Here is a 16,039-nt window from a genome sequence, read left to right as displayed (position 1 = left end):
GGAGAACGGGAGTGTCCACTCCTGTTTTAATTAGATCAAATAAACATTTTATGCCTCCTTATGGCCTCACTATACTGTGATAGATGGAGGGTATCCATTTCATTACACAGTTGTACTGACACCACCCCGCGTGACCTTTTTCTACCATCAGTTCTAATAAACACCGGTATGACACCTGCTGCTTAGATAATATACAACCTTTTCACCTCCGTTGCTGCCGTGTTGCTCTCTGAGCTTTTAATAGAGCGCGAGAGTGAAACCGTCTCTCTTCTGAATTAAATACAACTATCAAATAAAGTGGCACGGGTCAAATCGGCCACAAAAAACAACTTGGCTGGTGTGCATGTGCGCTGTGATTTGTGTCCATGCTGTGCATCTATGTGGTTACAGAGACGTTGTTGTGCAAAGCAGCCGGTGTATCCCTGTGTATCATTAATACGGCATGTGTGTGCGTGTGTGTGCGCGTGCACGTGCGTGTGTGCGTGTGCGTGTGTGTGTACTGTCTGAATGTACTCAATAATAAACCGCAAAGCACGGCAGCTCAGTGGAAAGCGACACCACGAGGTCCACTACTGACCAGATGGACATGAAAGAGAGCTCCGTCGCTCCCTATAGATTTCAAAGACAGAACAATATTGCAGCTTCCCATCCAGGAAGGATGAGTCTCAGGGTGCTGTCTCATAGAGGAAAATGTTATAAATAGCATGATAAAGTTTTAGAGTTTTAATGGGGACTGAGTTAACATGGGCCAGCGAACTAATAAACTGAATTATGTATCTTGCACCATTTGACGTGATCAGATAGACCGATGCTGGGGAGAGTGGGGGGAGGGGGGGGGGTGTATGAGTTGGGCACAGTGTGTGAGAATGTGTGCAAGCATGTCAACCGATAGCTGAATATTGGCCGATGCCGTGTACCAGGGAGCTCAGTCGGCCCATCATCAAAGGTCAGCAGCTCCTCCCCAGAGAGGCAAGATATATACACAAAGATGCCAGTCATTGTTCCTCACACACACACACAGACACACACAGTCACTCAGTATTTACACTGACAGTGCAGAGCGGAGCGCTGGTCTCTGAAGAATGCCTGTTCCAATCTGTTCCCAGCAGATGTGTTTCCACAGACAACGGCTGTGTGAAGTATTATAATAAGCAAAATAGCAGGATGGTTTTGGCTTGTCAGCAACTCACATACTTCAACCATGTCTGCAGGCTGTTAGCTGAGATGGAAAACGTCCCTCTGAAACAAAAGGCAGCCTCCACTGCTCCGCCGTAATCCAACAATACAACTGCATAGTAAGACCCGGTTACTTTGCCGCAAAAGACGTCCTTTGGCTGAGGACCTCACAAACATCTCTAATCCGCCTCATTAAGGCCGGACTGGCATACGTTGGATGGGATTGTTTTTGGTATTGCATATATGAGAATCAATGTGCAGCGGGCAAGCTTTGTGCTACAGCTCAAAAATGAACAGATCTGACCCTGGCAGGATCATTTTCATAAAGCAAACAAAACTGAAGATGGAGCTGCAGGGAAATAATAGACTGGCAGCGTGCCAGAGCCTTAATGGTGGACAGGTGGTAGTGGGAAGAATATACTGCTCATACCTTAGTACGTATAAGGAAGGGAATGGTCTTAGGATGCAGCAGATTCCTGTGATTTTGCAGCAACCATTAAATTATGAAACAGTCTTCCATCTGCTTTTGACTTAGGGAGCTAATTTCTCGGGGAAGCAGCTTATGTTTTCTTCATGGGTTTGTTTGTTAAAGCGGCGACACAAGCTTTGTGAAAAATGGCAGGACATTCATTTCAAGCCATATTTCACCGGGACCGGCAGAGGGACGGGACGACTGTGGAGGTAGCAATGGTCACGTTCACTCTGAGGGTTTTAGTAGCCATATTTCCCTGACCTTAAGAACCCCAATGTTATTCATCTTCAGGCAAGTGACTAGGATTTGGCCATGGGATGAAATATATTCTCAGGTATCTTGATAAATTCCCCGAAGGGGGTCACAGGAGGCTGCAAAGCTTTTATTTATCAATGCGGGAGAGAGATAGAGAAGCAGGGAGAGAGAGAGTTGACGACAATCCTGTGCAAACGTTGAGCTGACTGCCAATGCAGCGAGATCCCCAACTTCGACAGGATCCCGGTACGTCCTCCTTAGAGGAGATGAAATATTACTTCTCTTTCAGTCCAGGCCGACCCATCTGAAGTCAGAAACTGATCCCTAACCAGCTAACGATGGGGAGCTGAACTCTAAGCTCTGGGATCGGGTAATAAGCACAGATTAGCCCGGGATCATCTGTGAAAACAGCGCATCACATCCTCAGATTATTCGCCGACATGTGTCAATCACACAAGAAGACAATCAAAAGTTCTTTGCCAGCAATTGCGCCAAGTGGACACGGACCATGGAGTGATGGGCGCCGGAGCAGAAGGAAGATAAATTGGGAACTTCTGTGTGGAAAAAGAGGGCGAGAGAGGGCACGCTAGAGGGGGACCAAAGTAAAGCCCATTTAATTATAAAACCTGATTAGCTGTGTCAATTAAAGTGAGATGGATGTCCTTTCAATTATTGGCTCGCATCATGAAAATCAATGTGCAAGGGTCAGAGAGAGCAGAGAGTACTTGCTGGTCAGGGTTGGAGTGAACGTCGGGATCGTTTCACCGTGACACCTGGCTGGTCAGATAAAACCTCTGTCTGTGATGCTCCGATAAACCACCATAGATTCCACACAGAAGAAAGGGGAACGGAGAGAGAGAGAGAGAGAGAGAGAGTAGTCTGATTGACTGACTTTATTGTCTGGGTGTAAGAATGGTGTGCGTGCAGGGACGAGGCAGAGTGGAGATACTGGATCTCTGCGGCTGAGGTTAGCGAGGTGCCTTTGGTTTGCCCTTAGAAAGTAAACAGCAACTGGCCAATCCAAGGCTATGTTTATCCAATCAGCGGAGCCCAGTCTCCTGCCTCCTTGCTGGGGGGGTGTTGTTTTGTCTTTAGTCAAACTGCACATCCCTCAGTGGACTCCCAAAGACAATTGGATTTTGGGAACTTTTAATGAGAGGTTGGAGCTTTTTTGGAAGGTGAAAGGTTCTGCCCGGTTGCCTGCAGTTAAGAACCTCAATGCTTACCTGAGGAGAAGAGAGTCAGAAAACCAGAGGATATTCAGTATTCTCTTCATACCATGAATATGTTCACATGCGCTATTCAATGTCCAGGACAAAACGCACTTGTGTTTATCTTCAGCCAGTCACTCACAATTGATTGCATGTCAAGATATCTCTCGCATTACAACGGGCCGCCATAGCGCCTGGCTGGGTATAATCCTGCTACTTAAGGTATCAGATTGTACCGAGATAATCACCCATGAAATAGATTCTGGCATTTCTCTTTAAGGCTCGGGTATGTCAGGCGGCTTTGTCCAAAGAATTGGATTTTTCAAGGGAAGAGGAGAAGCCAAGGACAAATGGATGAAAGGAAATTAATAGAGATGAGAGTGAGACACAGACAGAAAAAATATGTTTTCTCTTCAGTTTTGACTGTTTGCTCTCTGCTAATTTAATCGTGACATTCTAATAACACCCATCAAACGAGTTGTCCCCGTCAAGCGGTGGGATTATACAGTAGGGAAAAAAAATCAATTCCATGACACTGGAGATATTCATCTAAACATGTCAAGTAATATTAACAATGTCCATTTTGACACAAATCGTTTTGGAGTGGTTATTGCTGCTCATTGCTGAAAAAAGTGCACATTATGTTTTCCTGTTGGTCTTCTTTTTCTCTTTTTTTAATTTTGACATTGCTCTTCTCCTGCCTCGCTCCTCCTCCCTTTTGTTGCCAACTCACCCCGCGGCACTTTAACCTTTGCCGTTGCTCGCCGTCCCTCAAAGCCGCACGGCTCAATGCGTTCCCTCCTCGACTGTGTTCGGCTGACAGCGCTACGCCCCCCGTGGCTTCCAGGGACAATGGCCCGACACAATGGCCCCCAGGAGCACTCGACACCTCCGACACCCGGAGCCCACACACTCACACACACGCAGACACACAAATGCATGCGCACGTTGATGATCGTCCGGGCTCAACTGTCGTCTTCATACTTCATAGTCATTTTCCAGTTGTGCTAATTTTGATTTTTCTTCCTCATCCCCCCCCCCCCCCTCCCCCCATCAGCCGTGAGCGGAGCCGAGGACGTGGCGCTCTACGTGGGCATGGTGGCGGTGGCTCTGTGTCTGACCCTGCTGCTCATCGTGGTGGTCCTGGTCTACCGGCGCAAGAAGGAGGACTTGGATGCCGACGTGGCAGACTCCTCCATCCTCACCACTGGCTTCCAGCCCATGGGCATCAAGCCCAGTAAGCCAGGTGTGTGGGCACCGCGGCCACGCAGGCCTCCCCCCCACAGCAGTAGGACACTGTTCTTTGTTCTACCCTCCTCTGTGCGTCTGTCCGTCTGCCCGCCGCGCAGCGCTCATCAGCGCTCCACTGATTCCGTGTTTGTTTGTGTATTGGCGGTGGTGGAGGTGGTGGTGGAGGTGGTGCACGTCCGAAATGGGGTTCCGAGTGGAAGAAAGATGCATCTTGTCGTGCGTGCATGTGTGTGGGTGCGTTTGTCTGTGTGGAGCACTACCTGTTTATTTGACACGAAGCGTTTCGCCACCACCTCATTGCCAGGGAACGTACCCACTCTGTTTAGCGCCTGTTTGGAGCCTTTGAGGTTTTAGAGTAATAGAAATACAACTGCCTGAGTTAGACGGAGAACTAGGTTGCCGTGCCTGTGATTTCCCTTTGAAAAAAGCCTTTATACATTCTGGGTGCTTGGCTGTATTTGAGTTCTGTTTGGAATTGACTGTGTGGTTGCTAAACAGACAGCGAGAGAGAGAGAGAGAGAGAGAGAGAGCATGTGAATGGACTGGTTTTGTGTGGAATCTGCATTCGTGTATTGTTAAGTGTGGGCGTGTGAGTCTTCCGTTTCCAGCACCATGTGTCTTTCCCGTGTTTGTTTCAGTTTTCGTTGTGTGTTTCGACAGCTCTAGAGAGTGTGAGGTCTGTCTCTGAGACGGACCAATCCCCTCCTTGCCTGCCACTCGTGGAGTTTCACACGTTTGCCTTTTGTCTTTTTCTTTTCATTATTTGAACAGAGAATTCCCATTTGCTCACCATCCAGCCTGACCTGACCTCCACCACCACCAGTTACCAAGGCACCCTGCGCTCTCGCCACGACGCCACCGGCAAGTTCTCCATGACCAACGGGCCTCTGCTCGACCCGCTTCCCAACGGCTCACACACTCTGCACAACGGCAAACTGAACCCCGACCCTGCGGAGTTTGTGAGCCGGCTGTCCACGCAGAGCTACTTTAAAACTCTGCCCCGCGATGTGGCCAACAGCTCCTTCGGGACCTTCAACTTCCTGGGAGGCAGGCTGACCATCCCCAGCACAGGTGGGTTTCACTGAGTATTTAGACACAAACTTACTCGTATGAACTACATTTAACTCATTTATTGGACAGTTTTGATGATTTTCCTGTGAGCCCTTTGTGACTGTCAGAAAACACAATGTAGGGAGAAATGATTAAATGACATTTAAAGCAACTGACCAAATTATACATCTTTACAAAAAGAGTAGGATTGGAAAAGACATCGAACTGTTTGGTCATTTTTGCTGCATTAAAAATAAAACATGAAACGTTGCTTATGATAATGAAATCAGTGGGGCAAGTGTGTCACACGTTGTTAGTCTGCCGAATTGGCCCAAGCGGATTCCCGGTGGACGTGGACATGGTCGATGCCCGGACCGCGCATGCACAATGTGACGCCTGCACGCGTGAGTTAGTAAAGTTGTCCCCCTACGAGTCCAATGGCAACAGTACACATGAAAATGGACCACCCTGCTACGTTGATTTAATTGTCAATGTCCATTCTATTGCTTTTCTATTGCAATGGGCATACTACAATAGATATTTTGGTCACATACTTCATCATAAGATCATTTGACACATCATGCGATATTATTATTGTTGAGGTATTCTATTATATATCAATAATGATATATTGTTACAATTTCTATAACATTTTCATTAATATCCAAATAATAATTTCCATCCAAAGCTCAGGCTGTTAGAAGCCTGTTGGTAGAATCTGAGGTTGGAGGTCAGATATTTATCCAGGCTGACTGGATTTTGATACTGTGGTCCAGAAGAAGCAGTGAAAAGCTTAGAGAAACAGGCTTGAACTTCGATCCAACAGGTCGGGCTCTTATAAGCCTCGTTGGAGGGTTTGAGGTCGTGGATTCAATCCATATCAGTGAACAGTGAGTTCTGAATGCCGGAGTGCAGAAGAAAGTGTTATGAGCTTTGATAAAGGAGTGCTCGGTGCATGGTTCTTTGTAGCAATGAGATACCAATAGTGGAGTATCAGGCTGGAAAGACTTTTTAAACCACTTAACCACTTAGATTTTTACTTTTTCTTGGCCAAAGTCAGTCTGATATATTAAATCCACGATCTTTTGAATGGCATACTATTCCCCTTATACAACATTCACTTCAAATACATTGACTTCCACTTTTAAGTCAGTTTTTTTTTTTTTTTAATAATATAGCAATAAAATTAACTTGGCTATTGTCCAGCACATCAACAGTTCCCTGATAGCCCAGAGAGGCCACAACACAACATCTCTGTGCTGACATCAAGTGCAAAGATATTTCCCCACATTTAAAAGAAGGATCATATTCTTTTTTTTAAATCTGATTAGATTCGCATGATCAGGCTGGTGGGTTTCCAAGTGTCTTCCTAATTTAGTAGTATTTTAAGACACTCCACACACTGGGGTCTCTCTTCTTGGACAAACATAGTGCTCGTAAAGGCCCGGCGTTGGATTTGCCTCATTCGATTTTCACACCTTTTTTTTGTGCCGTTGTTGTGGTGGTGGAAACATGGGAAAAAGCAAGGCCTTCACAGTACTTAAGGTTCATGATTAGGTTAAATGTTTTGTGAAGTCAAAAGGTTCTGTACATAATGATGAGATGAATTACTACGACATAAAGAGTGTCTACTAAACACACAGTACTCCTCTGAAAGGTTTCTGTCATAAACCTTGAACAAATTATTACCTTTAAGAGAGCTGGTGTAAATTGTACCTGATCTCCACAAGTGTCACGTGTGTCCTGCATGCACAGGCCGAGTAATAGTGATGCTCCATTAAAGATTAGTCTGATGGAAGATATATAGTAAGCCATCCATTCCCTCGTCCCCTGTTTTGCTTCCTGTCGTCACATTAGCTAAGAATGGCGCTTATATACTTACATTGGGAGAGAGTTTTTTCCACTCGCCTCATAGAGCTGATGACAGTGCCAGTGAGCCAGTATCTTGACGGAGAAAAGGTCTTTTCTTCTTGGGTTTTTCTTGCTATCACTTTCTTTCTATCTCTCTCTCTCTCTTTTTTTTTCTCCATCTCCATTTCCCTGTCTTACAGATATTATATGCATGGATTACCTCAAAGCCGTGTAGGCTGTACCACGCACTGGCACCAATCTCCTCATTGGGACACAGAAAAAAAAAACCCCAGCAGACACATGTAAGACAGTTTATCCGTTCAGACGAGGCTGTGCGCATTAAGGCACCTTCGCCTTATTTAAACAGATGAGTCTTTTTTGGGGGGTAAACAGACCTGGTTTAGAGTGTTAAGATTGTCACATAATCATTTGGAATAAGGTTCTTGGGGGAGGATTTTGGCAGGAGAATCACAACACTAATGCCACCACATTGAAACCACCTCAATAGCTCTCTCTATTCTCTGAGGTTCATTCCCACACTCTTCTGGGGAAGTGTAATTTTCCTTGAGTAGTCTGTGCCATGGTCTCAATTATCTACTTGGTGGCAGACTGAGGACATTTAAACTTGCAATGCGGTGTGTGCTTTTGTCTCGGCTAATTGTTGACCGTGGGGACGCGTGCTGCACAGATCCACTGTACCTGACAGAGGCTGCCTCTGACCTTCACAATCGATTTGGTTTTGTTTTTGCAGCCGTACACTTTTGTTGAGTGGGCTGGCTTTCTCTTGTGAAATGACAAAAGTGTTGTTCAATCAGAACAAATGAGCCTGTCCCCCCCCCCCTCTCTCCCTTATCCCCCGCTCTCTCCTTTTGTTGTTATTTGCATTAGGAATCAGCCTGCTCATTCCTCCCGAGGCCATCCCCAGAGGAAAGATCTATGAGATTTATCTCACTGTTCAGAGGAAGGAAGATTTAAGGTGGGTCTCTTTAACACTGCCTGACTGGCAGTCTTCCCCGGATGCCACTGGGCTGTTTGTTTTGATGCGCCACTGTTCCATTAGGAAAGGCTTTAGAGTCTGTGCCAGTGCCGAGAGATGGAAATAAATAAACCAAGTCTTTTTTTCCAGCGTGTGCACTATTTAAGTTAAATACATAGTTTGATGAACACTGTTTATCTGGCTCACTACATTCAAGTCTCTGAAGGCACAGTCATCATAGCCTACTTTAAACAGGTGCATTATTCACTCATCACAACTATGTTCAGCAGGATTTTATGGTTCGCTGCTAGATCATATGCAGAGAGGGTCAGAAAAGTTGTCACAAATAAGGTAATCAGTGAAGGCACTTCATCCAGGTCCATTCTCTTCCCTCCCTGTTGTAGGTTACCCCTGGCCGGCTGCCAGACCCTGCTCAGCCCCGTCGTGAGTTGTGGCCCTCCTGGGGTGGTCCTGAGCCGGCCAGTTATCCTCAGCATGGACCACTGCTCTGACGCGTGCCTTGATAACTGGGCCGTCCGCCTCAAGAAGCAGAACTATGAGGGTACTTGGGAGGTGAGACGGCACTATAACTCCACCACCAATCCTCCATGAAAAGATAAAGTTGCCGCCCACTGAACTTGTAAAGTCTTCCTGAATACACAGAGCGCTTTCCTTGAAGAAGTACGAACCTGCTCCGCAGTGATTTGAAACTGGCACCGGAAAGCACTCAGTGCTGTATAGCAGAGGCAGTTCTGGCCCAATGGTCATTCCCTCCACAGTGTTTAAATTATATTTTCCATCAGGTATTTTTTGATTGGGCTGAAAAACAGCCTCTCCAGCTCAAGAGTTGCTAGGCAACATATTTCTCCATCACAAAAATTCTCTAAGCAGATGACGGATCCTCAAAGTGCTCTCCTGAGTGCTCCTTTTCCATTTTTGACCGCTGCTTCCAATTACAGAGTTTCCCTTCCCATTTTTCTCTCCATGAAATTTGAAAGTAACCAGAACCGCCAGATGCAATGGGATCGAGTTGGGAAGAACGTTTGGTGTACAAACACACACCCTCGCAAACAAATGCGGTTTGAGGCACCATACACACGTCGTCACAATCCAAAGGGATTGGAGAGGGTTGCTGCTGGGCTTCAGAGCGTCAGTAGGTCTTCTTTCATGTTCGATATTGTGCATAAATTATTCAGCCCCCCCCCCCCCCCCCCCCCGTGTGTGTGTGTGTCAGCGGTGGGGTGTCTGTGGGATGGATTGGCCTGTCTGAGGCAGAGGTTAGACCAGCACTTTTAATCATCGGCCGGACCAAATATAGCCCAGCGGCCTGGCTGCTGCGTGTCCGCCGAAGTGCCAGGTGGACGAGAGAATTAGAGTGGAAGCAACCGCAGCGAGGGGGGAGAGCAGGAAACCGAAAGAAATGAGGCAGAGAGGGAAAGAGATGGGGAAAATGGACGTGGAGAAGCGGAGGGCGTTGTGGGAATAAATTGCTTGTAGACTGAGCGCTTAGTGGTGTAAGCGAGCCCCCTCATTCTCTATTGCACCTCGCAGAAATATTAAGATGATGAAAAAGTGAGACTTCATTGTGGTTGCATAGGCAATGAGTTGTGTCAATACTAATTTTATTGATGTGGATTGTGTCTAGTTGAATCGATCCTGGAGGGGCTTTTGGCAGGCAAAATGCTCCCTTCAGCTTGATTGGGTAATGAGAGGAGTCAGTCAATTGGCATGATGGGATTCTAGAAAGAATATTGTCACCTTTTATTAAATTAGCCCAGGGAGCAGTGGAATTATCTCTCAAAACTGTCCCACACTGTGATGAGGTAAGTCTGTAATCTTTATTAGAGGTGAAGTTGTAAAACAACCCTTCAACTCTACAGATATGCAAGATGTTGCTTTTCTGACATGATTGAATCCATCGTGTTTTTTTTGTAATTGGCCGATAAAATATTTTGTGGCCATTTAGGTTTTTTTTAAACACATTTCACCCTAAGGCCAAAAGTGATGTTTTTTCGATAAATAGGAAAACTGATTCCACCTTCGTTGACCAATCTCTAAGGCTGAAGGAAATTCCAGAAATCCCAACAATCCGATATTTACTGCACCTCCCCATTTATTTTTCTTTCTCCAGCACCATCTGTTCTTGCCAGTAATCTATTTGAGTCTTCTTTCATGTCAATTGAGTACCTCGTTCATGCATTATTAAGTGAATTGATGGTGTTCTATAGGATTTGTGTGTTTTTTTGTGTCAGTATGGAGTAAGAGTACCACAGTGAAAGGGGAATTTGAATCAAGAACAAAGTATTCATATTTTTTTTTTTTACACTCATGTAACCTTACCTTTAACTTTGTCACGCTGCAGAAGGGACACAGCCTGTGCCTTGATACTGTGCCAAAAGATTTTCCGAAACAAACCCTTTACAAACACACACCCGCACATACAGACATCAGTTACCCAGGCAAACACATTACCCTTTCCTCCTACGTAAATTGGGTGCTTGACCTTCCAACCACACTTTGTGTTGTTTTTCTTCTCTCTGCCTCGCCTCCTCCAGGACGTCCTGCTGATGGGGGAGGAGCTGGTGTCGGAGCCCTATTACTGCCAGCTCGAGGCCGAGACCTGCCGCCTTTTCTCGGAGCAGCTGGGCACCCTCGCCCTGGTGGGCGAGTCCCTGCACATGGGCGCCGCCAAGCGCCTCAGACTGGTGCTCTTCTCCGACGCGTACTGCTCCACGCTGGAGTACAACATCAGGGTCTACTGCATGGATGACACACAAGATGTTTTCAAGGTAAATTGTGAAATCTGTCTGTCATCCGGTTATGCTGGAGTATCTCAGCCTGGGATTGCGTGAGGCAGCTGAGTGATAGACCATTATGTGTAATAGCATTGCCTGTCACATTGGAAGGTTAGTAGAAATCGGCGCGGGCATGTAGGAGTTAGGCGTTGCCATGGTAAATTGAACAATATTGCAAGCCTGATTAAACCATGTGCAGTTCAAGAGCGTGTGATTTGTGGTGCTGTTGTTCCCCCACTATTGAAACAATGCATTCGTCTTAAGTTAATCATGGTATGCAATACAATCTTTTTGTCTGCTCTTGTGTGATTGCCTACTGAGATGTAAAATGAGCTGTATTAAACATTCAGAGCATTAATAAAGCAGCAAAAAACTAATTCCTTTGTAACAATACAGTGAGCAGAGAAGGAAGTCACTCTTCCTTTGCACGTGTTGTTGCTTAAGCGTCTCCTTGCTTTGTTGACGTGGGCCTACTGGCCGCTTGTGCCCTCAGTGCATGTTCTTGCATATGAGCGTATATCAGCTAACAGACCGCCAGTAGCGTGGTGGATGTGTAGCACCTGGCTTCTGGTAAACGGTGTTATCTCAGCACCGTTAGTACAGTTTGGTGAGAGCCAATCCAAATGCTCCAAATGCCCCAAAATCTCAGATCTTAAACCTGGAAATTCCTTTGGTGCCTTTAGAGTTCCTGCCCGGCTGCTTCCCGTCACTTTGTGCAACAGCATATTTCACTTCTCCTTTTTGCTCTCCACATGGACGCAGTATAATCAAGCACTAATGCCTTCCTCCCTCCCCCAAGGACTTCCTCTGAGTAGCCTGTTAAGATTTAATTTGCATGGTTAATTAGTAAATTAAAAGGAGAGCCTCCCCCAATCCTTTCCCAGCAACCCCTGTGCTCTTGTTCTTTCTCTTCACACCACTCTCCGCGCTGTTCCAGCCACAAGAGCCACTTTCCACTCCGGGTCCACTTTTGGCAGCTGTAATGGCTGACCTCCTCGTGCAGAGGTTTCCTACCGGCACCGACTGTGGTTGGCTGTGGGACGTAAACAACGGAGAGCATTGGAGGCTCCAGCGGAAATTAGCACTCTCACACTCCGAGAGAGGAAAACTGTGCACAGGCTCTAGCTGCAGTGTGAGAATCACCTAAAGCTTTCTGGCTCACATCTGTCATTTTTGTGGCTCACGTGTGCCCCTGCCGCCATCTTCCTGTTCCTGACATGACAGTTCACTCCGAGACATTGCTGGCTGAAAATTTGTGTTCTTGTGTTGAAAAATTATTTAAAAAATATGGCATTCAGGAGGCAAACCCTGGAAAGCTGATGCAGCTCTCCAGAGGAAGCACTTTGTATGCAGACAGAAATCCGGCCTTTCCGTTTACTTGCCGTCAAACCAGTTGTATTGATGAGTTGTCTTCATGTATTCAGATCACCGGGTGACCCTGTGATGTTTTGCTGCAGTCTTGACTGTTAAAATGACCTTGCACGTGCTGTGTCGGATGCAGGGGTAGTTCTGGTGGACTTGTTCTCTCCCTCTGGGTCTCACCCCCTGGAAAGCTCTTCTTCTGCTTTTCTCCCCATATCTTAGCCAGGAAAAGGACATCTGAGCTTGTTGAGGCCGGCACTTGGTGCTGCTATACTCTGCGGCTCCCTCGACGGCCTTGAGTGCATTAACTCCCCGTCTTGCACACAACCTGGACCTGTGGTAAGCCACAGCGTCTCCAGGGTTTTGTAGTTTTTAGTGAGTGATTTAGACCGTGGCCCACACTCTTTACTAATCTCAACTTCACACTGCTCTTGGTGCTATTACGGAGGGAGCAGTTCATTTAGCAAGTGCATTAACCACTTTGAGTGGAGATTAAACTTCCCTGGAGAGGTTCTGCATAATCACTAATCACTAACTTTAAAATGCACCATTTATGATTAGACTTTCACTATGGCTAACATTAAGAGTTAATTGTACTGTGCAACAGCGGTGGTGTTGCAGTAGGTGGTACAGTGGAGTGCTTTTCTTTTTTTCTTTTCTTTTTTTTTTACAGTGGAGTGAATCCAATTGATGGACAGTACACCTTCAGCACATGTGAATCTTATGACAGCGTTTGCAGCCTGCCAAGTCCCTGCTTCTCGTTGTTTCAGGAAAGAAAGACTTTCCATGCATTAAACAGGCTTTACTTTTGATGGGAGATAAAACTGAACAGAAAAGACATTTTTCTGCCTCTTCTGTTGGCTGTTTTCAGTGGCAGGGAGAGCTGTAGAAACCAGAAGGGATACGCAGGGCTTCCGGCCGGCTGGCTGTCAGTCTGAGAAGCCTCCATAAGTGACAATGACATGTACGCACACACCCACGAACATGCGGACACAAGCATGCACTTTACACTCATGCATGCTGTACCATGCGATCTCTTATCCCCCAATTACAGCAGATTAAAACCAATGTTATCGCCTTTGATCATAAGTGTGTGGAGGCTCTGGGGAAACAGTGACATTTCCGTCTGATGCTTGCCGTATGTTAGCAGGGCTCTGCCGGGACCAATTAAGTTAATATTTAATGTGTGTCCCGCTCTTGTCGGGCCCAGCCAAGGCTGGCGCAGCAGCAGAGGAGACACAATCTGCGTTTGGTAGCACTCTGACTGTGCACTCGGTTGTTTCTAGCTGGACCTGTGGGAGAGCTTCACTGATGTTCTGCCATCACACAACTGATTGAAACACCTGCAGTGAACCAAGCCTCCGAATTCAGAGCAGAGACAAACCAGCATCAGCTGGAAGGGTGCCGACCAAGGTGTCTCGTGTGTGATCGGGATATGCTGCAGCTATTTTATTTATATTATAATTTCATCTATATTTATCTGCAATATTCAGAATCTGTCAGCTTTTGGTGGCAACAATAAAATACTCTGTATGTTTACCAATAATTATTATCCATGCGGACAAAAACTACTTTTTATTGATAAACCAATGTTTTTCTTTGACACCTGCCGGTCTGTGTTTTAAAGCCCATTTTTGGTCTGCTGTTAGAAACAAAACAAAAGGGATGACAATAAATACCAATTCAGCACATTTGACAATGAAAATGGTTGAAATATATATTTATTTGCCCTTCCAGAGGCCCAGTCTCTGAGGATGGACAGGTTGAGCATCCATTTTGAGGTTGCTGTGGCGTTTCTACAGACATTCATGTTCCCAAAGGGATTAGTCCCGACTAATCCGACTTTTGTGTTCTTCTGACTTTTCCTCCAGTGCCATAAAATAAATGCTATTTCCAATAGCCTCCGCTTTCCCATGGTGCTAATTAGCAAATGTTCGCATGCTAACACGCCGAAATGTTCTGATGAACTTCATCCCTGTTCATTTGCCTGTCAGTGTTGTCATTGTAGGCAATGAGCATATTAGCATCTAGCTCAAACTCTCTCTAGTGAGTTTATGTGACTTGTAGCAGCCATAAAACTTCCCAAATGGTAGTTAGCTCCCTTTTAGTATTGTATTTCAGACTGCAGAATTTACACTTTCATGCAGTGAGGCCGATGCATTATGCTTTGTGACCTTCGATAATAAAAATCTTTTTTCTAGTTTTAAATGGGTGTTTAATTGATGTCCAACTGGTTAAACAGTCGCTCCCGGAGTCTTTTGTAAAGTGTTTGACCTCAAGCTTTTATTTTCATTTGCGTATAAAAGGGCTCATAAACGGTTTATGTGCTGCCTCCGCGATGACGTTTTTTTCCCCTAAAACTCCTGAGCAGAAACATTTTGCTTTTATCTCTCAGGCGAGAGGAAACCGGCAAGCACAGACTGTAACAAACAGTTTTCCTGATCTCTCCATCAGAAAAGTTACCGGCGATGAATTCTAGGCAACAAAACAACAGCAGCATAGCCCAGTAATTGCTGGCATTAAGTTAAACAAGACAGTAAGCTTTATCATTGAGCCCAGCAGAGAAATTGTTTCCATATTATATTTCTGTGTTCCTGTGTGCTGTTCTCCTCCCGTCCTGCTCTGTGATTTATCAGGCAGAATGTGCATCTTTTCCCTAGCAAACGCAGTACCCATTTATAACTTAGCAGACAAGTCCCTTCTATTTGTAGTTATTAATCAGAGTTGACTGTAGCGGGCACGGCCACTGGAGCTCAGACTGATAGACTCTCAGTCAGAGAGGAAAAGCCTGTCACATCGTGCTGACAAATACACAGATTTATGGAGCCCACATAGCCAGGCTACTCTCTATAAACAAATGCATTTGCCTGAAAAGAGAGCGTCTCCGAAAATGGATCGGGGCTACGAATGCACATTTTTAAACACACGGGGAGATAACAACAGGAGTCAAGGGGTGAGGCCGAGTTTGTGAGGATACTAAAGGCTTCGTATCTCTCTACTTTTCAGATGACATGTAGCTTGAATAATTAACTGATCAAACGCAAGTTATAAATCCCCATCAGAGCTAGTTAAGTTAATCGGTTTATTACGGCCCGATCCAGAACAATAGAAGACCACATGTAGTAGCCTGACCTTGCTGTTGGGAAAGCGGCTTTGAACCAGCCCACTTCTTTTTATATACTTATAATCAGGCCAAAAACACTTCTTGCATCCAGATGACCGGCTGTTTTTTGTGGCGAGAGAGAGTTTGTTGCAGCCACTAACCTCTTTCTGTCAGCACCAGCCCAAAGAGATTAGCTCTCTCTCTCCGAGTGTCTCTTGTTCCCCAGCGGAGCCAAGCCCCAGTCCATCACAGTCCCAGCTCTGGTCCAGGCCAAGAGGATGAAGGGATGGGAGAGGAGCGGTTTGGGAGATGAGTGAGGGGTGGGAAGGCGGTTGAAGTCTTAGAAAAACTGTGGCCGTGATTGCAGTAATCCTGTTATCTCTCCTACTAAAGCTGGCCACTCTAGTGACCTGGAGACACAAATGTTAAGCTGCTCTCTTCTCTCTTTTCACTCCTTCCTGCTCTATCTCACTCTCTTTAGCCAGCCTCATTGAATGTCAGGGGGTGGTCTTAAATTCACAGTCTCCACACACACCA

At 45.9% G+C, this 16,039-nt stretch overlaps 1 protein-coding gene across 4 annotated transcripts in view; it reads left to right on the top strand.

The window, feature by feature from the left end:
* Positions 1-16,039, top strand: part of unc5a (unc-5 netrin receptor A) — a 116,360-nt gene that overhangs the window by 93,385 nt on the left and 6,936 nt on the right. For 2 of the 4 annotated variants that reach the window (XM_037462284.2, XM_037462281.2), the window contains 5 exons: positions 4,172-4,360; positions 5,137-5,436; positions 8,155-8,242; positions 8,647-8,815; positions 10,798-11,031. In XM_037462284.2, the coding sequence (XP_037318181.2) occupies positions 4,172-4,360; positions 5,137-5,436; positions 8,155-8,242; positions 8,647-8,815; positions 10,798-11,031 (980 nt within the window). Of the gene's footprint in view, positions 1-4,171; positions 4,403-5,136; positions 5,437-8,154; positions 8,243-8,646; positions 8,816-10,797; positions 11,032-16,039 lie in introns of all 4 variants that reach the window. The other 2 variants (XM_037462282.2, XM_037462280.2) reach the window with 1 other exon arrangement.

This window comes from Pungitius pungitius, chromosome 2 (genome assembly GCF_949316345.1).
Source record: "Pungitius pungitius chromosome 2, fPunPun2.1, whole genome shotgun sequence".
Taxonomy (NCBI): domain Eukaryota; kingdom Metazoa; phylum Chordata; class Actinopteri; order Perciformes; family Gasterosteidae; genus Pungitius; species Pungitius pungitius.
Note: the sequence above shows the minus strand (reverse complement) of the source record. Positions and strands in the feature narration are given on the sequence as shown.